Source organism: Nomascus leucogenys, chromosome 10, assembly GCF_006542625.1.
Source record: "Nomascus leucogenys isolate Asia chromosome 10, Asia_NLE_v1, whole genome shotgun sequence".
NCBI lineage: Eukaryota > Metazoa > Chordata > Mammalia > Primates > Hylobatidae > Nomascus > Nomascus leucogenys.
The window spans coordinates 99,058,628-99,084,323 of NC_044390.1; the positions used below are offsets into that span (position 1 = coordinate 99,058,628).

The window sequence follows — 25,696 nt, forward strand, 5'->3', positions numbered from 1 at the left end:
GTAGAGTGGGCCTTTTCATTCTTATCCAGAGGAATTTGTAGGCTGTGACTATTACTCCCTTTCTTTTCTTTTTTGAGACGGAGTCTTGCTCTGTCGCCCAGGCTGGAGTGAAGTGGCACAATCTTGGCTCACTGCAACCTCTGCCTCCCAGTTTCAAGCAAATCGCCTGCCTCAGCCTCCTGAGTAGCTAGGACTACAGGTGCACGCGGCCACGCCTGGCTATTTTTTTTTTTTTTTTTTTGTATTTTAGTAACATGTTGCCCAGGCTGGTCTCGAACTCCTGAGCTCAGGCATTCCGTCCTCCTTGGCCTCCCAAAGTGTTAGGATTACAGGCGTGAGCCACTGCGCCCGGCCTATTACTCCCTTTCATTATAGACTTAGTCTGCTTTTAAAATAAACTGGTGCTTTATAGCCGTAGTCTCACGTGGGGTGTTAATTTGGCAGTGACAGCTGAACACAGTGAGCATTGATCATGTCCTCGCTCCCCCACTGCCCTGCCCCGACCCCAAATGGAGGCTGAGGGCGGCCCAGCAGGCTTGCCCCGAGGCTCCCCCCGTCCCATGGACACTGCTGTCTTGGTTTCCCATTCTGAGTGTTTGGATCTCATGCCTGTGGTTTTTCTTTCTTTCTTTCAGGATTCAGGAATGTCTGGAAGAAAAAGAAAAGCTAGCATATCTTTGACTGATGACGAAGGTCTGTTCCCCCTCAGTGCTATCTTTGTCATTTACAGGGCTGCCAATGAGATGACACAGAGCTGTGGCGACTTGGGGTTTAGTCTTGTCATCTTCAGCTGGTTGGAAAGTTCAACCTTTGTATTTATCCAGATGTCTCTCAGTGTATAGAGTACTTTTTGGTATCTCTAGAGGACTTGGGATGTTTTCTGGAGCAACATGGTTGTATCTGCTTTTTGAGGTTTGGAAACTTGGGTGCATCTTGGAGAGTGTTGGGGCCCCGTGCTCCTGTGGCACAGGGCCAAGCCTGTTTCTGTCCTTGAGAGGTGGCCCTGGTATGTCCTGTGGTAGACCCATGGTTGCCAGCCATTGGGATTTCAGGAGAAACTCATGGGAATTTTAGATGTTGGCACCTCGTTCAGATGAGAACAGATACCTGAGCACTCAAGTGTGTGAGCTGGGGACAGCCCACGGCCATGACCTATTTCCAAACCCATGTGGATTGAGTACAGAAGTCCTCAGGACTAGACTGGATTTTTAGAGACAGAGTGGGGAGCAGGAGTAGAGAGGCTGGAGAAACTTTCTTGGGTGTTTGTGTGGTGGTTCCTGTCAGGTGCCAGGTAAGGCCTGCAGTTTCTTCTTCGGCTCTTTGATCAGCATCAGTGTGGGTTTATTGGCTTAATTTGGTGAAGTGTGTTAACTTTTCCAAATTTTTGAAAATTGATCTTTGGTATGTGTTGGTTTTTATTTGGAAGTCAACAGGGAGTTTGGCCAGATTGTTGGCATGAAACTGGCAGTATTCAGTTCTGCTGCATATGACAGAAACAAAACAGCAGTGTGGCAGATGAGTGAGGAGCCTGGGGGCACATGGCCCAGGACTGGCACAGCATTGTGGTGGCATTTTCAGGCCCCTGCCAAGCGATTCTCTTGCCTCAGCCTCCTGAATAGCTGAAACTACAGGTGTGGACTACTACGCAGCTAATTTTTGTATTTTTAGTAGAGATGGGGTTTCACCATGTTAGCCAGGCTGGTCTCAAACTCCTGACCTCAGGTAATCCACCTGCCTCAGCGTCCCAAAGTGCTGGGATTACAGGTGTGAGCCACCACACCTGGCCTGGTGCTGAATTCTAGATAGTACCATCCTGCACTGGGGATGGATTGAACTCTGGCCTTTCAGACAACAAGAGAAGCACAACAGAGTACAGTAGGTTTGTGTCTTTCTTGTTACCTGGAAAGGATTAGGTCATTTCTTCATGAGGAACACCTTTTCTCTGGCCCGAACTCTGGTAGCTGTGGTCGGCTTTATGTAAATTGACCTCTCCACTTTCCTTATTTTCTCACATTCTCAGGAGCACATTTGTGTATAGTCATGTGTTTCTTAACAACGGGGATATATTCTGAGAGATGCGTTGCTGGGCAGTTTTGTTGTTATGTGAAGGTACAAAGTACTCACCCAAACCTTGATGGGGCAGCCTGTGCCTCTGGCTACAAACCTGCACACATGTGACTCTCCTCAATACTGTGGGTGATTGGAATATAGTGGTATTTGTGCATCTAAACATATCTTGACATAGAAAAAGTCATGTAAAGATAAAGTATTACAGTCTTACAGGGTCCCACGGCATATGCGGTCTGTTGTTGGCAGAAACGTCATTATGTGGTGCTCAACTGTACTGAAACAGACTTTTATTTGACTTCTGTTTAATACCTAAAGATGTCTTAGGGGTAACTCAGAGAAGGCCAAATTAACCACCCGAGGTCTTCTTCACTTTTCTTTTCCAAAGCTCTCCACTCTGGAAACCAAGTGATCAGAAGGCAGAAGGAATGTCAGAAGGCATTTCCAAGAGGAAGGGACGGCCAGGCCTGTCGCGAGCCACCAGGGTGTCGAGTACAGTCAGGAAAGGCAGCACCCGGAGGCCCAGAGACTTGTGTGGTTGGGGTCAGGTGCCTAGGCCTTCTTGGTGGGCAGTGGGGGTCTTGTAGTGAAGAAATGAGGAGGAGTTTTGATGGTGGGAAGGGACAGATGTTATGTTAGATTGTGAGAGAAGAAAAGTTAAGAGCCAGCTGAGAGGAGAGACGGTGCAGGCCCCCTGCAGGCCCCCAGGTCGGGAGAGGGTCTGTGGACAGAGGGAGTTTGGCTGTGGGGATGCTGGTAGCTGCTCTTTTCTCTGCCAGGAGCCAAAATCTCTATGGCGAGTGAAGCGTGAGGTTCAGGGCTGGAGGGCTGAAGAGAGCGGAGCGGGCTTGGGCTGGTGATTGTGGAGGACAGGAGAGCCAAGGAGAGTGTTAGGCTGATGTGGCTGGGCCTCGTGAGATGGGCGACGATGACTTCATGGTGATCCCAGATGGCACGCTTGTGGGCTTTCCACAGTGGAGCTCTGCGGGAAGGTAGGAGGGTTGACAGCATTCCGTATGTTGGCCTGAAGAAGGTCTGCCATGTGTGGAAAAACCAGGGCTGTCATTCACAGCCTGAAGTGGAAGGGGAAATACGCTTCCAGTTTCCTGCTCATTTAATTAAATTTAACCTGAGAAGTTTAAAAGCTCAGTTTCAATTTATTTAATAGCTATGCAAAATAATTTTGAAGCCTTATAGTGTGTAATGAGTAACAGACACTCAAGTGGTGTTGCCTGTCAGTGACGCTTGCTGATAACCATTTTAGTGGATGACGAAGAGGAAACAATTGAAGAGGAGGAAGCAAACGAAGGCATTGTGGACCACCAGACAGAACTTTCTAATTTAGCCAAGGAAGGTAGGCTGTTGCTACCTTATTAAACATTCAGTAAGTACAAAGAAATATTTAAAACGTGTGAGATGTGAATAATAATATATTGAGTAACAGCAGCAGTGCTTGTTTTATGGAAAACAGTCCCTGTGTGCCTCCTGGTGCTCTCTCTCCTGACCTGGAGGTCCTGGCCCTCCTGGGTTGTGTGTCAGACTTTCCCTGACTGTCTTTCTTCCCTGCCACCTGCATGTGTCTCCCTGAATGTACTGTTCATCTTGAGTGTGTGAGAACTTCATGCGAATGAATCCCACCACAGCTTAACGGGCTTGCCCTCCACTCAGCCTGGATGTCCTGAGTTTCAGCCACAGTGTTAGGTGTTGCTATCAATGCATCCATTGTCTTTGCCAGGCAGTATTCTTTTTGTAAATATGTCACCGACTATTTTTTGTGCTGTTGGTGGCCATTCACCTGGTTCCCTGGGTTTGCTGTGAGCATTCTCCTATTCCCCAGGCATGTGCATGAGTGGCTTGCCTGTGCTCAGGGCAGGAGAGTAACTGTTGTTTAGAGTGGGTGTGCCAAGCTCCACATCTCAGGAAGGAACTCTTTTTAAAAAAAATTTTATATATATATATTTTAATTTTATTGCCATTCTTTCATTGCTGTAACACATCTCAGGAACTCTTGATATTGTCTGCCACTCTGGGGGTAAAAAGTGGTATCTCCTTGTGGTTTTAATTTGCACTTCTCTGAAAACTGATGAAGTGAAGCATCTTCGTGTCTTTTCCTTTGTTCATTTTGGCTCATTTTGGTGTTGAGTTTTCTTTCCTTATTGACTTGTTGGTGATGGTCTTTATAGATTCTGGACATGAATTCTTGGTCAGTTTTGTGTTGCAGTGACATTTTCCCAGTTGGTGTTGTGTCTTTTCACTCTTTGCAGTACCTTTTGATGAAAGGCGTTCTTAATTTTAGCATACAGCAAGTCCTCATTTAACGTTGTCAGTAAGTTCCTGGAAACTGCAACTTTAAGTGAAATGACGTTACGTTAATGTTGTTTTATTATAGCCATGAGGAAAAAAAAATTGGTTTTGTTATACAGTTGACCCTTGAACGATGTGGGGATTAGGAGTGTCAACCTGCCCCCACCACCTGCACTGTTGAAAATTCGCATATAGCTTTTGACTCCTCCAAAACTTACTAATAGCCTACTGTTCACTGAAAGCCTTATCAATAACATGAAACAGTCGATGAACACATATTTTTTGTGGTTTTTTTCTTTTCCCTTTTTTTTTTTTTTGGAGACAGAGTCTCACTCTGACACTCAGGCTGGAGTGAGTGGCGGATCACAGCTCACTGCAGCCTTGACTTCTTGGACTCAGACAATCCTTCCACCTCAGGCTCCCGAGTAGCTGGGACTACAGGTGCGTGCTACCACGCCCGGCTGATTTTTGTGTTTTTTGTAGATACGGGATTTCAGGCTAGTCTCAAACTCCTGAGCTCAAACGAGCCTCCCATCTTGGCTTCACAAAGTGCTAGGTTTACAGGTGTGAGCCATCGTGCCTGGCCTATTTTGTATGTTATGTGTATTTAATATTATGTACTGTATTCTTACAACAAAGTAAGCTAGAGAAAAGAAAATGTTGAAAAATAAGGAAGAGAAAATACATTTACTATTTATTAAGTGGAAGTGAATAATTATAAAGGTCTTCATCCTCGTCATCTCACGTTGAGTAGGATGAGGAGGGAGTGAGTGAGGGGGAGGGGAAGGGGTTGGTCCTGCTATGGATAAAATCTGCATGGAAGAGGACCCTCACAGTTCCAACCCAAGTTGTCCACCGATCAGCTATACGTCATTTTGCTCAGTTAAAATTTCTAAGAACCAACCTATTGATGATGTTTAGTGAGGACTCACTGTAGTTGAATTTGTCAGTCTTGTTCACAAGGATATATCATCTAAAATTTTTCTGCTTTTACTCTTACATTGTGAAATGAGTGCAGTTTCCTTTTTTTTCCCCCAAATGCATATTTGGAAAGCCATATTGAAAAGCTATCTTTTCCCCACTGATCTTCAGTGCCAGCTCAGACGTAAAACGGGTTTCCTTCTATGCGTGGCTCTTTCTGGAATCTTTACTCTTTTATTGGCAAATTTGTACCAATCTGTACAGATACCACACTGTCTTTCTTACTACAGCTTTATAATAGTTCTTGATGTCTGGTTAGGTAAGTTCTGCCTTGCTCTGCATTACGAGGATCTTGTCTGTTTGGGGACTATTTCAGAAACATGCTAGAATCAGCTCATCAAGTTTCACCGAAAAACCTGTTGGGAATTTTGATTAGAATTTAATTGCATTAATGGGTGTTTTGTGAGAATTGCTGTCTTTATGAAGTTCAGCCTTTCCAGTCTGTGATCAAAATATAGTTCACTCCTTTACTTAGGTCTTCCTAAATAGCTTTCCATAAAATTTAATGATTGTGTCTTTTTTGTTAGATTTAATTCTAGGTACTATATATTTTTAAAAGTTGTGCTAAATGGTGTATTTTCTAAAATTGTATTTTAAATATATTGCTGGTATGTGTCAGTACAGTCGATTTTATTTGTCTTATACTCAGCAGCTTTTCTGAACTCCGTTAATTCTTTGTATAGTCTTGTATACAAAGTCTTTGTATAGTCTTGTATACAAAGTCTTTGTATACTTCTCTGAAGAGTTTTTCCTTTATAATCCTTGTTCCTTTTATACTACTTTTTCTTGCCATTTTGTGTTAGGTAGGGTTTTCAGTAAAGTGTTGAGTTCGTGCTAGTGGTGGACAACTTTGGCTTGTTCTTGCTTTGAAAGGGAACACTTTCAGTAGAAAGGCAGAGTGTTAGAGTGTTGAGTCATAATTGCATGGTTCAAACCTAATGTTTGTTGCCTACTGACCCCATGGCCTCAGTCAGGTTGTCTAAGCTCTCCGTGGTGTTTTTCTCAGTTGTAAATGGGATGACCAGTGTTGTTCTGAGGATCTGCAGTGTGTGGAAGCCTTGGCCTGATGTGTCCTACGGTGTGCTCTTCACTGCTGCTCTCAGGATGACTATGATACCTTTAATGTTTCATGAATGGACATGGTGTATAGGGTTCTTGTAGATATTTTTATAAGATTAATGAAGTTCGTATCTATTCTTCAGTGTTTCTGTTGTTTTTTTTTTTTTTTTTTTTTGAGACGGAGTCTCGCTCTGTCACCCAGGCTGGAGTGCAGTGGCACAATCTTGGCTCACTGCAAGCTCCGCCTCCCGGGTTCACGCCATTCTCCTGCCTCAGCCTCTCCGAGTAGCTGGGACTACAGGCGCCCGCCACCATGCCCGGCTAATTTTTTGTAATTTTAGTAGAGACGGGGTTTCACCGTGGTCTCGATCTCCTGACCTCGTGATCCGCCCGCCTCGGCCTCCCAAAGTGCTGGGATTACAAGCGTGAGCCACCGCGCCCAGCCCCAGTGTTTCTGTTGTAGATGGGTATTGCATGCTTTGTTTGTTTGTTTGTTTGTTTTGACAGTCTTGCTCTGTCGCCCAGGCTGGAGTGCAGTGGCATGATCTCAGCTCACTACAACCTCTGCCTCCTGGGTTCAAGCAATTCTCCTGCCTCAGCCTGCTGAGTAGCTGGGATTACAGGCACCAGCCACCACACCCAGCTATTTTTTATATTTTTAGTAGACACAGGGTTTTACCATGTTGCCCAGGCTGGTCTCCAACTCCTGACCTCAGGTGATCCGCCCACCTGAGCCTCCCAAAGTGCTGGGGTTACAGGCATGAGCCACCACGCCTGGCCCTCATACATTAAATTGAGGAATATGACTTTTTCTTTTCTTCATAGTCAATTTTGATAGTCACATTTTCTAAGAATTTCTTTATTTCATCTAAATTTTAAAATTTATTGGCATACATTGTCAATAATTTCTCCTTACAGTGTTTCCGATCTTGGCTGTGTTTGTATGTATGTCCCTTCTTTCCCCTAATACTGTGTATTTATGCTTGTCTGTTTTCTTGATAGTCTTGTCAAAAGTTTGTCAGTTTCTTTTTTTTTTAACCTGGCGCCTGTATATTGTTTTCTGTTTGTTTCTGCTCTTAGTATTTCTTTTTTAAAAACATCTTTTTCTGAGTTTTTAACTTGGATGACTAGCTTACTAGGTTACTAATTTTCATCAGCTCATTAATATAACATTTAAGGGTCTGAATTTTTCTGTAATACTGCTTTAGCTGGATATCATGTTTATTATTCAGTTTTAAATATTTTCTGATTTCCCCACATATATTTTTTATGGACTCATGAGTTATTTAGAAGGACGTTTCTTAATTTCCAAATAATACAGGGTTTTCAATATATATTTTTATTATTATTCTACATTAATTGCATTTTGATCAGACAGTAGATTTATGGGATTCTCACTGACCTGGATTTTGTTGAGGTAGGTTTTGAATGGACCAGTTTATAAACATTCCATACATGCTTTAAAACAACATGCATTCATCAGGTTATGGTACAGTTTTCTCTCTGAGTCCACCAGCTAGAACTTGTTGATTGCATTATCCAGTTCTTCTTATCCTTACTGATTTTCGTGTTGTTGCCCTATCAATTACTGAGAGAGTATGTTAAAATGTTCCATTATGATAATGAGTACCTATTTCTCCTTAAGTTTCTGTCAGTTTTCATTTTATGTATTGTGAGACTATGTTAGTATGTGCATATATAGATTTAGAATTGTTATCCTATTATGTCATCATTTTTACTTGATTCTAGATAATTTTATCACTTCTGTTTTCTATTTTATGAATTCTCTTTTAAGCTCTTCCTAGTCTTTTGTTAACCCATTGATTAAGTGTTAAATTCCAGTTACCAGTTTGTTTTAAGACATTCCCAATGGTTTTTTAGAAAACCTACATGAAATTTTAAAATTATCTCTTGCTCTGTATTCAGACTTTCAGTCGTCTCTTTTATTTCTTCAAATATAAAATGTTATAATCTGTGTCTGATAATTGCATGGGTGACGTTTTTGCAGGTCTGATTCTGCTGTCATTTATGAATCCTGGTTTCTGCTAACGGTACATTGTTTCCTAGTGTACTTCGTGATTTTTGACAATTTATTGGAACTTTATTGTGGCAGTTACTTTAGGCCTGACACTGAGGGAGTTTCCTCTAGAGAGAGTTTCTGTTAATTTCTGATCTGTGTTCTTTTATAAAGCATGTCTCTTGTAAACAGCATATAGTTGGTCTTCTCTGCCCTGCAGTTTATTCTAACATCCTTATGTCTCTAAATTGGAGTGTTTAGTACATTTGTATTAAATTTAAGCCTTTTCTATTAATAATTGGGCCTAGATCTATCACAATTTTAAAATTTATTTTGTATTTTCTCACCTGTTCTTTAGTCAATCTCTTTATGGTTAAAGCATCAGTCAAGTATTTACAAATTATTTCATTTCCTCTTCTCTGTTAGCTTTTTGTATTCTTGTTGTAGTGGCTATCTGATTATAGTGTGCATTCTTGACTTACTAGATTTCCTGTTAAATTAGCGCTGTATACTCTCTGCGGGGCAGAGTTTGGGAGCAGCCTTGCTGAGTGGTTGTGGCGCAGGTCTCCTGTGAAGATGGTTTTCAGAAGGCTTGATGTGGCAGGCTAGAGGATGCCATTCCAGGCTGGTTCATTCTGCCAGCTGATGGGCTCTGGTTGCATGCTGAAGGCAGATTGAGTGTCCTCCTGACCTGGGGCTGGTGTCCCAGAGCAAGTATCCGCGAGGGAGCAGGATGGACGCTGTAGTATCTTTTGTAGCTGAGTCTTGGAAGTCACCTACTGTCATTCTCACATATGGTGGTCACACTGGTCAGGCCAGGTCAGTGTGGGAGTGAACACCAGGAGGTGGGTTCCTGGGGATCCCATTGTCTTTATGGTGTCGAGCTGAATCCATGAGCAGAGCCTCTCGTTGGGTCAAGGCTTCTTTCACGGTCTTCAGGAACCTGTTAGAGCTTTCTTCACAGAGATGGGGTACATTTTTGAAAGTTTAATTCTAAGTATATTTAGCTCTTCATATCCATGGGTTTCAAATCCATGAATTTGATCAACTACAGATAGAAAATATTTACCGAAAACAAAACAAAGCAAAACAGTAAAAAATAACACAGCTGAGTGTGGTGGCTCACACCTGTAATCCTGGCTACTTGGGAGACTGAGGCAAGGTGATCACTTGAGCCCAGGAGTTCAAGTTCAGCCTGGGCAACATAGCAAGACCCTATCTCTAAAAAAAAAAAAAAATAAAGAAAAACAGCCAGCCAGAAAACTCCCCAAACCAAATAAGCCAAAATAACAGTACAACAATTACAAAAAAGATACAAAAAAAATAGTGTAACAACTGTTTACATAGCATTTACATTGTATTAGGTATTATAAGTAACCTAGAGATGATTTAAAATATATGAGAGGACGTATATAGGTTACGTGCAAATATACATTACTTTATATAAGGGACGTGAGCATCCTTGGATCTTGGTATCCGAGAGGGGCCTTGGAACCACCTCCTCAAGGATACTGAGGGACGACTGTATTTAATTTTCTGTCTAAACGGGTTTTTTCCTTCGATTTCATTTTCTAACTCATTTCCATATGTGGAGGCTGATTTCCATGTATTGTTTGTTCTGGGACACCTTACAGAATTATCTTGTGATTGGAAGTTTCTGGTGGTTTGGCTTGTTTTTCCTACTTACATATAGCATCATATGCTGTAGTGGTGCATCCCAGCATTTTGCTCTGGAAGCATCAGACAGGAAAGGTGAAGAACCTTGTTAGGAACACCATGGACACACCACCTGGATTCCACAGCCAACACTTACTTTCACTGGGCTCCATTACGTCCGTGTCCCATCAAGTCAGTGTGGCAAATATTTAACATCCTGAGCAAATGAATTCAAAGAGTGTTTTGCTAGTCCCAAGTGGACAGTGCCTTTAACATGGTCCTTTTAGGGTGCTTGTCCATGGCATTTGTTGTTTTGGCTCAAGTCTTTATTTGACATAAAATATAGATGCAGACAAGCTCACATATAACAAGTACACAGCCCAACTAAAGTGTTTTCCCCTGTTAGATCTACCACTGTGTGAACATTCTTTGAACAGAAATCTGGGTTCACATTTCTGTCTTTCCTGTGGATAGACTCACTAAAGGGGGAAATGATGAAGTTGAGGGCATTGGATTCCAAAGCCCTTGAGCTTTCCGTGTGATTTCCAGAAAAATCCAGACAGTTTACGCCATTATCAGCAGCATGTGAGAGTATCTAATTCACAATAGTTTCCCAGTGTTATGATTTTAAGATGGCTGATAATTTGATACTAAACAAATTGTGCACTGATTTCCAGGGATGATTAATGCAAAAACGTTTTATTGCCCTTTATACTTTTGTGTATGTAACAGCTTCATATTCTTTGCCCACTGTGATTGGGGATTTAATTAATGTGTGGTATTTGTTTTTAAGCAATTAGGGTGAGTGTTTTATTAAAAAAGCTTAACTATGTTTTATCATACTTTTTGACATTTTCGCTTTTTGTTTCTTAATTTGATGTTTTATATTTTTATGTATCATCTTCATCAGTTATTTCCTATCAATGGTGTTCATTTTTTACATTTTTATTTATTAGTCTATACTGTTACTGTTCATTTAGATTATTTCAGATATTTTAAATCTTTTGTGAATACGATTGAATTTCTTTCAAAGATTCTCATCTTTATAGAGAAAATATTTTATACATTTTTTAATTTGCATAAATTTCTGGGGTACAAGTACAGTGCTGTTTCCTGGCTGTACTGTGTAGTGGTGAAGTCTGGGTCTCTGGTATGTCATGACCCAAATGTGTGTTGCACCTACTAAGTAATTTCTCATCATTCCCCTTGCATCCCCCAACAAAATATTTTACACCTTTCATCAGTAATGGGCAACGATGTTAGTTTTTAGAAAAAACAAGTGTGCTTTTAGACAATATAATCTTTTTCCAAGGAGTGATCTAAAGCTGGAAAAAGGAATACATGTGAGAGGGAGCCCCTTGCCCTTCTTAGCATGGTTCTCCTGGCCGCTGCTCCTTCCCAATTTAAATGACAGTTGTTGTTATAAAGTAACAGCCCTTCTGCCCGCAACCCTCTGCAGCTGAGCTGCCCCTCCTGGACCTGATGAAGCTGTATGAAGGTGCCTTCCTGCCGAGTTCTCAGTGGCCCCGGCCGAAGCCTGATGGGGAGGACACAAGCGGAGAGGAAGGTGCGCTCCCAGCCTTTGGAAGAATTCAGGGTTAAAAGCAGAAGCCAGAATACTTACAGACAAAGACTTAAAATAAGATTTAGAAAATTTCTTTTAGTTTGATAAAATGAAAAATTAGAAATATTTAATAAGTATCTTTATATTGAATAGAATTTTATTAAATTCCGTGCTTTTACTAACCTGGCACTTGATCATGTTGTGAAGGATGTAAAAATATTTTTCTCTAGATTTATAAACATCATTGTTTTATGGACCTAGATATCATATTTATTCAGGCTGTGCTGTGTTTGTTTAACACACCAGTTTTGAGTAGTTTATTTTACTTGGTATTAGACTTTCTAAACAGATGCATGGAGCATACCAGAAAAGGTCTGCCTTTCCTGCTCTCATTCCAGTTGTTGGGACAGTGAGATACCTGCATGCGAGTTGGGGAGGGGCCCACCGGAGCCCTGAGGAGGTCAGGCCTTACCAGACCCCACGCTGCCAGCAGGACCAGAGGAAGGAGTGGCGGGTTTGGCCTCCTCCCAGTTTCCCACATTTGGGAAAGGGTTCCACTTTTTTCTTTCTTGGTGATAGAGGGGAGATCCCTAAACCCTGAGACACCTATGTGTATCTCTCTGTGATACCAGCTCCTAATTGCTATGGAGACATTTTCCAAAGTACCAGACTATTTGGGGCAAATTATACTCTTGGAGGGCTTTCCAGAATGGTCCTTGGTTTGATAGTTTCGTGAGAGTTCTCTCCCATTTATCCAGATAGCATTGTTAGATGTTTTGGATTACAGATAAAAAATTATTGCCTATTTCAGTATTTGAAGTAGTTGGATTCTGTAAACTTTTTCCTGTTTTAAAAAAAGGTTTAGATTTATAAAGCCCTCTCAGTGGCCCCCACTTCTCTGTTTTATTGTCGTTACAGATGCAGATGACTGCCCAGGCAACAGGGAGAGTCGCAAGGACTTGGTTCTCATCGACTCGCTTTTCATCATGGATCAGTTCAAAGCTGCCGAGAGGATGAATATCGGGAAGCCAAACGCCAAGGACATCGCGGACGTCACTGCGGTGGCTGAAGCCATCCTGCCCAAGGGCAGTGCTCGGGTCACAACCTCGGTGAGGCACTGGGCTTTCAAGTGTGGGATGGGCCTTTGAGAGACAGAGCACATAGCCTAGCCATGAGAAAAGCTTTTCCTCTTCCCAGTGAAGTGCTCTATCCCAACTGCAGAGTTGTCAGAAAAAGCAATTCTTCATGTGCCTGTAGTCCCAGCTACTCAGGAGGGTGAGGCAGGAGCATTGCTTAAGCCCAGATGTTCAGGTGTTCAAGACCAGCTTGGGTGACATAGCGAGACTCGGTCTCCAAAAGAAGCAATTCTTCCTCTTCCTGTTTTCTGTAGATCATTTTTGTGGCTTTCTAATTGGTTTATCATGTGACTGTTGATTTCAGTTTTGAGAAAAAGTTTGGGTGATTATTTTGACGAGCAGTCATTCTTTGATTTGTTCATCACTGCAGGTCAAGTTTAATGCTCCGTCTTTGTTGTATGGGGCTCTCAGAGATTATCAGAAGATTGGCCTGGACTGGCTGGCCAAACTCTACAGGAAGAATCTCAATGGCATATTGGCAGATGAAGCTGGGCTGGGTAAAACAGTGCAGATCATTGCTTTTTTTGCCCACCTAGCTTGTAACGAAGGTAAGAGTTTGCTAGTTTTTTGAACAATACCTATTTGCTAGGACTTACCCATAGGCCAGTGTGTTTGATGGGAGTGTGGGGACTTGGCTATCTTATCTACTTCTTTGCTCCTGTCCTTTGACCTGAGCAAATTGAGGCTCAGAAGTATTCATTGTATGAATGAATAAAAAACTGATTCACAGTTAACATCCAGTAACAATTAGTGAAAAATCTAATACAATACAGAGACTCGTCAGGCTATGACTGAACCTTGTGACTCCAGGGTCAGGTCACTGTGCAGTGTGTGGGCAGCAGGGCAGGTGGTCCACTTCCCCTGCTGCTTCTAGACTGGCATGAACCCGCTGTTGGGCTCTCAGCCATGTGGAGTGGTTTGTGGCATGCATCTTGGCTCACTGTATCCTTTTCATGTTATCATGTGCATGCCTCCTCTCGTCCCTCTTGCTGGATTTCACCTGTCAGTGGGGCAGCGTTTCCGATCCACTGCTCTGGTTCCTTAGGGAATGGGCCTGGGTACGCTGTGTGGGCTCAGCCTCTGCATGGCAGCCCCAACTGGTTCTTCACCCTCTTGACACTTCTAGCTGGCACACAGCTTGTGCAGGCCCTCTGGCCTCCTTTCCAGTCTTTAGAGTCAGCTCCCTGTTCACTCCCCTTCCTCTCTTGGCTTTTGGGTCAGGTGCCCCCCCCAGTCTCCTGCTCTGTGCCTAGCTGCAGAAGAAGGTGTGACTTGTGTCTCTAATGTAGGACAAGGTTTCACTGTTCTTGCTCTTGTAAGAGAAGTGTTCAGTAAACATCTTGGAATGTGGTTCCCACTATATGTTCCAGACTTAAAGTAGGCTTTGCTATTGCTGTAGAGAAGAGGGGACGTGGCCTCGTCTTTACATTTGAGCTTTGAACGTAAAGCTGGACACGTTTAAATTAGGAGGGTCAGCTTAGGGAAGCGATGACCCCATGGGTGCTCTGACTGAAGGCTGCATGGAAAGAAATGGAACACAGTGGGCTTGTGGTAGGAGTCTCAGTCCAAGTAGCTTAGAGAGAGGCAGGGCTGAGGGTCCCTTCACCTGTGGTAGGGGTCTCAGTCCAAGTAGCTTAAAGAGAGAGAGGCAGGGCTGAGGGTCCCTTCACCTCCAGAGAGGGTTCTTCTTCTTTTTTTTTTTTTTTTTTGAGATGGAGTTTCGCCCTTGTCGCCCAGGCTGCTGGGGTTGTAATGGCAGGATCTCGGCTCACTGCAACCTCCGCCTCCTGGGTTCAAGCAATTCTCCAGCCTCAGCCTCCCGAGTAGCTGGGATTATAGGCATGCGCCACCACACCCAGCTAATTTTGTATTTTTAGTAGAGATGGGGTTTCTCCATGTTGGTCAGGCTGGTCTCGAACTCCCAACCTCAGGTGATCCGCCTGTCTTGGCCTTCCAAAGTGCTGGGATTACAGGTGTGAGCCACTGCACCCGGCCTGAAGGTTCTTCTTAACAGTTCCCCTCTAAGCTGTTTGCATAGTTTGCCACAGCATTGCTGTTGAATACCTCTTCCTTGCCTTCTGTTTTGAAAAACTCGGTGCATCTCATGATCAGTTTTTAAGCATAAGCAGATCAACTTCTGAGCTTCATATTTTCTTCCATTATTTGTTTCTGTCTTTGGCCCATGTCACACCATTTAGATGTAGTGCTATAGCATACATTCATATGGATAGTTACTTCAAGATGGAAAAGCTACCTTGCCTTACTACTTTATTATTTAGGTTAAAAGAGTGTTCACTGTTACAGTAGTAAAATATTGGAAGTAGCCTATACTTTTTTTTTTTTTTTTTTTTTTGAGACAGAGTCTTGCTCTTTCACTCAGGCTAGAGTGCACTGGTGCACCCTTGGCTCACTGCACCCTCCGTCTCCTGGGCTCAAGCGATCCTCCTGCCTCAGCCTCCCAAGTAGCTGGGACTGCAGACGCTTATCACCATGCCTGGCTAATTTTTTTGTATTTTTGGTAGAGACAGGGTTTCATCATGTTGCCCAAGCTGGTCTGGAACTCCTGAGCTCAAGTGATCCATCCACCTCCCAGCCTCCCAAAGTGCTGGGATTATGGGCGTGAGACACCATGCCCAGCTTTTTTTTTTTTTTTGAGGTGCTATTGCCCAGGCTGGAGTGCAGTGGCATGAGCCCAGCTTTTTTTTTTTTTTTTTTTTTTTTGAGGTGCTGTTGCCCAGGCTGGAGTGCAGTGGCATGATCAGGGTTCACTACGGCCCTGACTTCCCAGGTGCAAGTGATCCTCCTAAGGAGCTTCTTAGGAGGCTGAGGTGGGGGGATCACTATGACCGAACAAAAAACTGGCTAAGTTTTGTATTTTTGGCAGAGATAGGGTTTTGCCATGTTGCCAGGTTGGTCTTGAACTCCTGGGCTCAAGCGATCTGCCTGCCTTGGCTGCCCAAAGTGGTGGGATTACAGGCATGAGCCATTGTGCCCGGCCTGGAAGTAGCCTGTGCTTCTAAAACTAGGGGATTGTGTTTTGTCAGTTGAACAGATGAGTGAATCAGTCAGCGTTCATTCATCTGCCCCTTACCTGGTGACTGTCACAGACCGCAGGCACTTTTCTAGGTCCTGAGGGTGCAGCCCTGCTTTCAGGAACCCCACACTGATACAGATGAACCTTGAAATGGGCTGATGACCCAGCATAGTGACAGGAGCCTGGCCAGCTGGAGCAAGGTCTCAGGGAGATGGGGCAGTGGGGGTGGGGGCTGCAAGTGCAGCTGATGTCCAGGAACAGCACCGAAGCCAGTGTGAGGGCGAGAGGGGTGTGAGGGGACGGTGGGGGATGAGGACAGAAAGATTGGGGTCAGCCACGATAGAGGCCCAGCAGGCCCTGGAGCTGATGTGGCTTTGCCTTAGTGTGTGGTCTGCATCAGTGCAGGTGTTGGTACAGGTGTCTGCTCAGGTTAGAGAGCAGTGGTGTGATCATGGCTCACTGTAGCCTCAGCCTCCTGGGCACCAGTGATCAACCCTCCTGCCTCAGCTTCCCAAGTAGCTGGGAATACAGGTGTATGCCACCACGCCTGGCTAATTTTTTTTTTTTTGGAGAGATGAGGTCTTACTATGTTACCCAGGCTGATCTCGAACTCCTGGCCTCAAAAGATCCTCCTGCCTTGGCTTCCCAAAGTGCTGGGATTAGAGAGATTACAGCTGTGAGCCACCGTGCCTAGCCAGCTTTTCTTTTCTTTCTTTTTTATTTATTTTTTAAATCTTGTTTTTCACTGAGGGTTAAAATATCATCTGGATTTGATTTGTGTTTACTTACTCCTGAGGTTGTGTCTTTTTTTTTTTTTTTTTTTTTTTTTGAGATAGAGTTTTGCTCTGTTGCCCAGGCTGGATGGATTGCAGTGGTGTGATCTCAGCTCACTGCAACCTCCGCCTCCAGAGTTCAAGCGATTCTCCTTCCTCAGCCTCCTGAGTAGCTGGGATTACAGGCACACACCACCATGCCCAGCTAATTTTTGTATTTTTAGTAGAGACAGGGTTTCACCATATTGGTCAGGCCGGTCTTGAACTCCTGACCTCGTGATCTGCCTGCCTCAGCCTCCAAAAGTGCTGTGATTACAGGCGTGAGCCACTGCGCCCAGCCGGTTGTGTCTTTTTTTGAAGAGTTTATTGTCCTGATATATTTTTTTCTTTGTGACATTTCTGTTCATATCCTTTGTTTATTTTTCTATTGGGTGGTTCTTTTCCAGGATCAGCAGGAATGCTTTGCGTATTAGCAGTAATGGCTGTAGATGGATGTGTTGTAAATATTTGTTTAAAGTCTGCTAAGTCTGTCTTGTAACTTGGTTTATGTTACATTTATAGCACAGAAGTTGAAATTCGTATGTATTCCTCTAATAATCTTAAAAAACCTTAGTTTTCTCGCCAGGCTCAGTGGCTCATGCCTTTAATCCCAGCACATTGGGAGGCCGAGGCAGGTGGGTCACCTGAGGTCAGGAGTTTGAGACCAGCCTGGCCAACATGGTGACAGCCCATCTCTACTAAAAATACAAAAATCAGCTGGGCATGGTGGCGTGTGCCTGTAATCCCAGCTACACAGGAGGCTGAGGCAGGTGAATCGTTTGAACCTGGGAGGCAGAGGTTGCAGTGAGCCGAGATTGTGCCGTTGGACTCCAGCCTGGGTGACAAGAGCAAAACTCCATCTTAAAAAAAAAAAATCTTAGTTTTCTGGAGTGAAATTTGAAACAACATATTTTAGGATGGTTTGGATGTGCCCTGACTAAAGCTTGGGAAGCAGTGATGGACACAAGCCCTTGGCTAACAAAACACAGTTTAGATGCCTGCTGCATGGATGCCTGGCTTGTGGGAAGGACTTGAGCAGGGTCTGGGGCTCTCTTAGTCTGTGAGTCCACTTTCTGAGTGTTACTCTTTCCTCCCGGGCTCTTGGAGGGGTTCTCTGTGGTTTGAATGAACACCAGTGTCTTCTTGGCACTGCTCATTCAATGTGTGCCTACTGAGGCCTCCTCTGGTCCAGGCTTGGTGCTTGTGCAGCAGCGCCCTGGGGGCCAAGGAGCAGCTTCTGGGCAGTGTGCTGGCTCCAGATGAATGCACTTGTTCCCCCCAAGTCTGTCTTATTCGTGCGGTGGCTCATGTGACACATACTCATACTGATGAAGCGTCTCTGGTCAGACACAGTGCTACGTGCCTGGACATGACAGATACTTTGATGTGGAAAATTCTGTTTTTTCCTTTGTAGGTAATTGGGGCCCCCATCTTGTTGTTGTGAGAAGTTGTAACATACTCAAGTGGGAGCTTGAATTGAAACGTTGGTGTCCCGGACTCAAAATCCTCTCATATATTGGCAGCCACAGAGAACTCAAAGCAAAGAGACAGGTATTTTTTTTTTTAAACATAAAGCTAAACAGAAAGCCATGTTAATTTTTATAAAAGACACGTTAAAAAATGTGAAGACGTGCTTATTCATGGAATTATTAAAGACCACTCATTCATAAGTTAACAGACCTTTATGTTGTTCCCCTTGAAAGCATAGACAATACCACATCTGCCTGGCTGTTCCTTGTGAGGAGGGCCAGGTGTGCACAGAGCTCAGTGTCACTGCCCAGAAAGTGGGGCAGTTTCCTCCGGAAATGGTATTCTCTGGGGCGGTGCAACACTTTCCCCCTGGAGGCCCTGCTGGCTTCCACAGGCACAGAGGAGCAGCTGGGTGCTCCCAGCTCTGAATTTAAAACACATAGAAGCATTTCCACAACATGCCTAATAGATAACGTTTCTGGAACAAATTTTAACTTATTAAAGATTTTTGTCTGCCCTATAGTTTCTAGTACTAGGTCACTGAAGGTAGATTCATCACAGTTTTCCATTGAGTAGAACATTTTGGACCATTAGACATCATTGTGTTGAGTAGTGTTTACTGAAAAAGGGAGCTTTCAGTAGTATTTTCTTTTTTACTATTTTAGTCTGTTTTTGGTGCTATTACAAAATACCACAGACTGGGTAATTTATAAGTATAGGAATTTATTTCTCACAGTTCTGGAGGCTGTGAAGTCCAAGATCCAGATGCCAGCAGATTTAGTGTCTGGTGAGGGCTTGGTTTCCACTTCCCAGATAGGGCCTTGCTGCTGCACATTTTGGAGGGGACATGGCGGAAGGGATGGAAGGGCAAAAGGGTCCAAGCTGGTTCCCTCCAGCCCTTTCATACTGCACAAGTTCATCCTTGAGAGCAGGGAAGTGTCCACTTCTTAATACTACCACCATGGGCATTAGATTTCAACATGAGTTTTGGAGGGAACACGTTCAAGCCATAGTACTATGTCTGGCTTTTAGTTTGTTTTTAAAAAGCGTATAATGCAGTCAGTTGCAATACAGATGTTGACATCTCTTTTTTTTCTGAGCACACTTCCCCTTGTTTTGATTAGATACTAGAAGAGCTCGCCCTGCTTCAGGATCCTCTGCCATAATCTCAGTATTTTCCAAATGGTAATTGTCAGCGCCTGCAAAATAGCTTCTTAATTTGTCAACGAAACTGCTTTAGACCCCTAGAGGAAGAGATAAAAACATAAACACAGCCATTTTCTGTGCGGTAATAGCAAGTTATTTAAAAAAGCGAGTAAAATTATAGGTGGGAACGGAGTCACTGGGTGGTGAGCTTTGGGAAGCGTGTGTCCTCAAGGTGATTTTGGAAGACAGTGGAGTGGGAAGGCACTGAGCCATCCTCTCTGTGCTGCAGGAGTGGGCCGAACCCAACAGCTTCCACGTCTGCATCACGTCCTACACTCAGTTCTTCCGGGGCTTCACCGCCTTCACACGAGTGCGCTGGAAGTGCCTGGTCATTGATGAGATGCAGCGCGTGAAGGGCATGACCGAGAGGCACTGGGAAGCGGTTTTCACCCTGCAGAGGTCTGTGTGTTACGTGCTTGTCATTGAGTGTTCTTTGCTGTTGATGTAAAAGATTCTCTTGAAGAACTCTGTGTAATTGCAGACACAAACAATGGCCTTTGAGCTAGAGAATTGCTTTTCATCTTCATCCCAGCACATGGGCCAGAGAGCCCCAGAGCTGGGTCAGTGCAGCCCCCCTTTTCAGGCATATGCACGTTGACATTCGCGGTCAAATCACTGTCCCTTTTCTCACACATTGTCAGAGAAGACGCTGCTGCAGCCAGCCCCGTGGCTGTAGAATTCCAGTGTTGTCTCTTGTCCTGTTTGCAGCCAACAACGCCTGCTTCTGATCGACTCGCCGCTGCACAATACCTTCCTGGAGCTCTGGACCATGGTGCACTTCCTGGTCCCAGGGATCTCCAGGCCCTACCTGAGCTCCCCTCTGAGGGCCCCCAGTGAAGAGAGCCAGGATTACTACCATAAGGTGGTCATAAGGTTACACAGGGTAGGTTGGGTTCTGCCATTTCAGTTAATTAATTAAACATGGGTATGCCTCATTGTAAACGTGTTACAGCAGCATTTTTGGAAAGAAAACAGTAAACAGTTTTTTATTTTCAGGTAACACAGCCATTTATTTTGAGGAGAACTAAGAGAGATGTGGAAAAGCAGCTAACAAAGAAATATGAGCATGTTTTGAAGTGTCGCCTTTCTAACCGACAAAAAGCCTTATACGAGGATGTTATCCTACAACCTGGGTGAGTGTGGGCTCTGGGCATGTGCCCCCTTTGCTGTCCCTGCCTGTGAGGGACAGTGGCTCTTTCTGTGGCCTTAGCATAAAGCTCCTTTCCGTAAGGATTGGGTGTCTGGAGCTGGAGGCCGAGGCACCCTCCCGGGGGCAGCAGGCTCTGTGGCCTCAGGTGTTTCCAGCTGTTTCAGGCTCATGCTGGCCCTGCTGCACTTCCTGTCTCAGAAGCCCCACTCCTGTGTAGCTGCCCACGTGTAGGGTGGTGTCCTGGTGCTGCTCCCTGTGTTGTCCAGAGAAATCTGTGAATTTTAGTTTCCATTCATCCGGGAAGGACGGTGATTGAGCAGCTCGCCTTCCCACAGCCAGCTGGAGGCCCCAGGACTTGGGTCGGCTGTGGTCCACCGGAGGTGGCATGCTGGTGTCTGCGGCGCAATGAGTGGTGCGTTGCATGGGGTGGAATGCGCCGTGCAACGCACACCATGTGATGGCCAGCCGCTGTGCCTCTGTCTGGCAGGGACGTGCTGGTGCCAGAAGCTGTGCCCTTCGAGTTGACACAGTGTGGGCCCCCCTTGACCCTCTCCGAGGTCTTCAGATATGCATGGTTTTGATCTGTCAGGCTTTCCATTTTCCTGAGTTTAGATGAAAGAAACACGAAAAACCCTGGAAATCAAGTTTTGGAGGATTTGAAATTTATCTGTGCTTAGTCATCACACCTCACTCTTTGCTAGGGGCGTAGCCATGAGGCAGTGCTGCAGGGTTACCCCCTACCCCGTGCCACCTCAGTGTCCCTCACAGGCACAGTCAGACACACTGGATCAGGTGACCCCACTCCTCCCAGCCACGTGCTCATGTGCTCATGTGCTCCCCTCATGAGGAGATGACGTGGGGACCCTGATGAGCGGAGCAGATGCCAGGCGATGGTGTGAGTGCACTCTGGCCATGGACACAGCAGACTGTGGTTTGCGGAGAGTAGGGGTGAGGCCATGCTAGCCATACCCCACCCCCTGTCCTGGGTCTCCCTCTCTGCGCCTCATCCTCTGCTCTGCAGCTGGAGGGCGTGCACTCACGGGCTTGCCAGGGTTCTGTGTGTGCGCATGTGTCGCCTGGACACCCTCGAGAGGCCTGTGAATGCAGCATGCTTAATCCCTGGTGAGTGGAGATTTCAGGAGGGAAGGTAAGTGTGCATGATGACTGTGGAATTTCTCAGTCCTCCACAAATTACACAACACAACCGTCCTTTCTCCAAGAGGCGGAGCAGTGGAGCAGCACTTCACTCCACACCGTTAGTGGCGAGACTCTCCAAGCATTGTAGAAACTTTGTATGCGTGGACAGAAACCGCTTTGCCACGTTGCTGAAGCACTGGTGTCAGATTTTTCAGTAGAATACTGAAATCAGCCTCTGTCAGCTTTGGTAACACACTAGTTGTCATTTGAGTGGAGAGGACTCACAACTTATGCAGGGTTTGGGCGCCAGCGTGTCAGGGAAGTCACATTGACCACGCCCTGCGTACAGAGACCGTCTTAGGGAGTCTGACCCATTGCCCTTCTGTAGTTGTGCCCACGCAACATGGTAGTTTGCCTTCAGGGTTGCAGTGTCACCTGAGGTGTGAGAGGCTGGTGGCCCTGGGAGCTGTTGGGGGAAAGCACGTCTTATTCTGCTGGTCTTAGGCTGGCTATGTGGCATCTGCTCCCTGGGTGGAATGGCAGGAGGGCACTCGGACTCCTCATGCACGTTTTCCTCTTTCTTTCCGAGCCTGTGAAATCAAGCTTTAGTGCATTAGGTGTGCGCACGCCTCGCCCCCCCTGGAGCACCTGGTAATCAAGTGTTTGGGCACTGTCTGGTGCTTGACGGGATCCTCGGGTGGCCCAGGAGCGTCCTGTTTTGGTCAGCTCCCCCCTCCTCTTGCAGGGACCGTGCCACACCCGCTGCCGTGAGGGCGGCACCCGTGTTTTTGTACCGTGAGCTCCAGAGCTGCCAGACCAGACTCCCCACCTGCCCAGATCCCCCTGTGCTTGTGCCGGCCTCTCCTGGTTACTGTTAGCCAGGGCAAGTTGCCTTTCTGTTACCAGCCCCTCCATGTGGGCTTTAAGCCCCATCCCTTCTCCGGAACCATCCGTCGTCTCAGCCATTCTTTTTGAAGCATGTGATTTGCCCTGGCCCTTGTGCATGTAAGTCCTTCCCTGGCCTCTTTTCCTTCCCACGCTGCTGTCCAGAGCCAGGCTCACAGGAGCTCTCCCGATGCTTGTCTCCATTTTTCCGTCTCCACTCATCTCTCAGCCCCCATGCAATGTGCTTCTCATGCGCCAAGGCCTAGCTGTGTGGGGACTCAGGACTCTAGGTGCCGTCTCCCCCGTGGAGCCCTCCTGCTTTTTTTTTTTTTTTTTTTCTTTTTCTTGAGACGGAGTCTCGCTCTTGTCACCTAGGCTGGAGTGCAGTGGCACAATCTGGGCTCACTGCAACATCTGCCTCCCAGGTTCAAGTGATTCTCCTGCCTCAGCCTCTCGAGTTGCTGGGATTACAGGCATGCACCGCCACACCTGGCTAATTTTTTTTTGCATTTTTAGTAAAGACTGGGTTTTACCATGTTGGCCAGGCTAGTGTCGAACCCCTGACCTCTAGTGATCCACCCACCTTGGCCTCCCAAAGTGCTGGATTGCAGGCGTGAGCCACTGCACCCGGCCATGGTTGGGTTCTGTGGTGCATATTGCTGTCATGGTAGCTTCTGTCACCTGCACTTGAGCTGACCCTTGAGCTCCTCACGTCCGGTGTGGCAGAACTGAGCTCGTGTTTTCCCAAGCCTGGCTCCCTCCCTGGTGTTCCTGTTTTAGGGTGTGCACCACCATCAACCCAGTTGTTTGAGTTGGAAATTTGCCATTGCTCTCTCCTCCCTCCTCTTCCCACAAGTCTGCCATCTCCTTCCTGAGTCTCTCTCCAGACCAGTTACCTGTCGTCACTGTCACCCCGGTTTCCTCCCTCAGGCCGCCTGGTGCACTGTGCTCACGCCAGAGGGCTACTCCCCACCATGGTCCCATTTCCTGCCCAGCCCTGGTCCCAGTGTGTGTTGTAGGTCCTTCTGTCTGCCCCCTTCACTGGGTGGTAAGCCGTACAGGGCGTGGACCTGGGCCCTCGTCTACCCCCACTCACTGCCTGCAGGGCCAGTGTAGGACCAGGTGTCAGAGCTGCCGAGCGGGTGTGCGAGGGGCTTTGCTCTGCTGCACTCACCCAGCCCCTCACTTTGCTCATCCCCCTTGGATGCCCCCACTTCTCTTTCAGAGCACTTGGTATGATTGTGAATGAAGTGGAGTGGCTGTCTTCCCGTCAGCTCTGGTGGGGTGGATGTCATTCTCAATGGAGATGGCGAACGAGTGCAGAGGGACCTGCCTGGGACGTGGACTTGAATGGCCACTCTGTCTAACTTGTTAAGCGGACCTAGAAAAATCTGCTCCTGACTGCCTTTCTGGAGTTGAGACAGTCAATGGTGAGGGTGGGACTGTGTCCATGTGCCATTTGGATTGAATACTTCATGTTTCTTTCTCCACGGGCAGCACTCAGGAAGCCTTAAAGAGCGGGCACTTCGTCAACGTCCTGAGCATCCTCGTGCGGCTGCAGCGCATCTGCAACCACCCTGGGCTCGTCGAGCCCCGGCACCCAGGCTCTTCCTATGTGGCGGGGCCACTGGAGTATCCGTCCGCATCTTTAATCCTGAAGGCACTGGAGAGAGATTTCTGGAAGGTAAGTGGAGGATCCAGAAAGCGGAATTACTGTTGGATATCTTTTCTAGGCACATTATAGATAAAACCGTTCTTGGAAATGGGTTCTCAAGCAGCTCTTCTTCTGCAGTTGCAATTGCAGCTCTGCGATACATGGCACTGTCTAGCAGCACTGATGGCCTGCCACCCCTTGCCGGAGTGTTCCACCTCCGGAAATTTACCCGAGGGAGACAGGCTCACACAGTGGAAAGATGTAGAGGGCAGGCTTTCTTGGTGTTGTGTGGATTGTGGGCTGTGAGAAGTAGCTGAGCATGCACGGCGCATCAACAGAGCTTCACCAAGGGCGTGGCAGCACCTGTGTATTGGCATGGAGGAGGGTCTCCTTGCCGAGCGGCCGTTAGAGGGGGAGCGTCTGGATGCCCACGTTAGGGCCCTGCCATAGAAATCAGTTTTGATTCTTAGGTGCTTTTTTTGCCTCTTCGTGCAGCAAGACTTTTTTTCTTTTTCTCTCTAGGAAGCAGATCTTTCTATGTTTGATCTCATCGGCTTAGAAAATAAAATCACTCGTCACGAGGCAGAGTTGCTGTCTAAGAAAAAGGTACCGCGGAAACTCATGGAGGAAATCTCCACTTCAGCAGCCCCAACAGCCCGACCAGCAGCAGCAAAGCTGAAGGCTAGCAGGTGCGTGCGACCCAGAGGCAGCAGGGAGGGTTGGCTCCCAGGGCCCCCACAGCTACCTAGGTCTGTGCGTGGTGAAAAGAAAGGCTGCTAATGTAGTTGGGTTATCTGCTGCTCTTGGGACCTTGCTGGTGTCCTTGGCTGTGGTACGCCTGGCTCTGCAGATGCCTTTTAGGCTGTGTGGTGCAGTGCAACTGCTTGCCTCCCTGAGCAGCAGCCTCCTTGATCGTCTTTGCAGCAGTTTTAGGGTAGGGTGGGTGTCAGGGCTGCATTTGACCTGGTGCCTCCTGTGGTGGAGGCTGGTGTGGCCAAACCACACACGTGTCGTGAGTGTGGCAGGCAGAGGACTCCACCCCCACAGTGATGTCATTGTCTTAACAAGTGACATGTGAATGATTCTGAAGTGATGCTTTTGCGGGTGTCATGAGGCTGGGAGGGACAGACACATTAGATGATTAAAACGAGATATAAATGACTCATAGTCTAAATCTAGCAATTGGAAATATCCAAAATCCTATGCTTGGGTTAAAAAGAAAAGAAAGGAAAGGAAATAGGTATTTGGAGATGAAGGGGCCAGTTCTGTAGATAGTCTTGTGATCCTTGTCATTCCAGGAGTTCTGCAGTCTTTCTTGTTGGCACTTCTGTATTTGGCTTCACTGGGGACTTTGAGTGGATCACCCTCCCCTCTTCAGTACCAGAGATTTCTGTTCAACTTGAGGACCCACAACCCAGCAGGCTGCTCCTCAGAGAGCCTGCAGCCCTCAGTTAAATGAACAGCACCCATTCCAGTGGGTGCTAGTCTGTCTTTTTAAAATGGCTTTTTACAAAAAAGTTTATAAAAGTTTTTAATAGAGACGGGTCTCCCTATGTTGCCAGGC

General features: G+C 46.1%; 1 protein-coding gene across 9 annotated transcripts in view; it reads left to right on the forward strand.

The window, feature by feature from the left end:
• Positions 1-25,696, forward strand: part of EP400 (E1A binding protein p400) — a 131,751-nt gene that overhangs the window by 45,224 nt on the left and 60,831 nt on the right. For all 9 annotated transcript variants that reach the window (XM_030821700.1, XM_030821702.1, XM_030821707.1 and 6 more), the window contains 11 exons: positions 636-693; positions 3,332-3,421; positions 11,544-11,651; positions 12,567-12,757; positions 13,155-13,332; positions 18,045-18,181; positions 19,536-19,705; positions 20,015-20,189; positions 20,303-20,439; positions 23,976-24,162; positions 24,655-24,821. In XM_030821700.1, the coding sequence (XP_030677560.1) occupies positions 636-693; positions 3,332-3,421; positions 11,544-11,651; positions 12,567-12,757; positions 13,155-13,332; positions 18,045-18,181; positions 19,536-19,705; positions 20,015-20,189; positions 20,303-20,439; positions 23,976-24,162; positions 24,655-24,821 (1,598 nt within the window). The remainder of the gene's footprint in view (positions 1-635; positions 694-3,331; positions 3,422-11,543; positions 11,652-12,566; positions 12,758-13,154; positions 13,333-18,044; positions 18,182-19,535; positions 19,706-20,014; positions 20,190-20,302; positions 20,440-23,975; positions 24,163-24,654; positions 24,822-25,696) is intronic.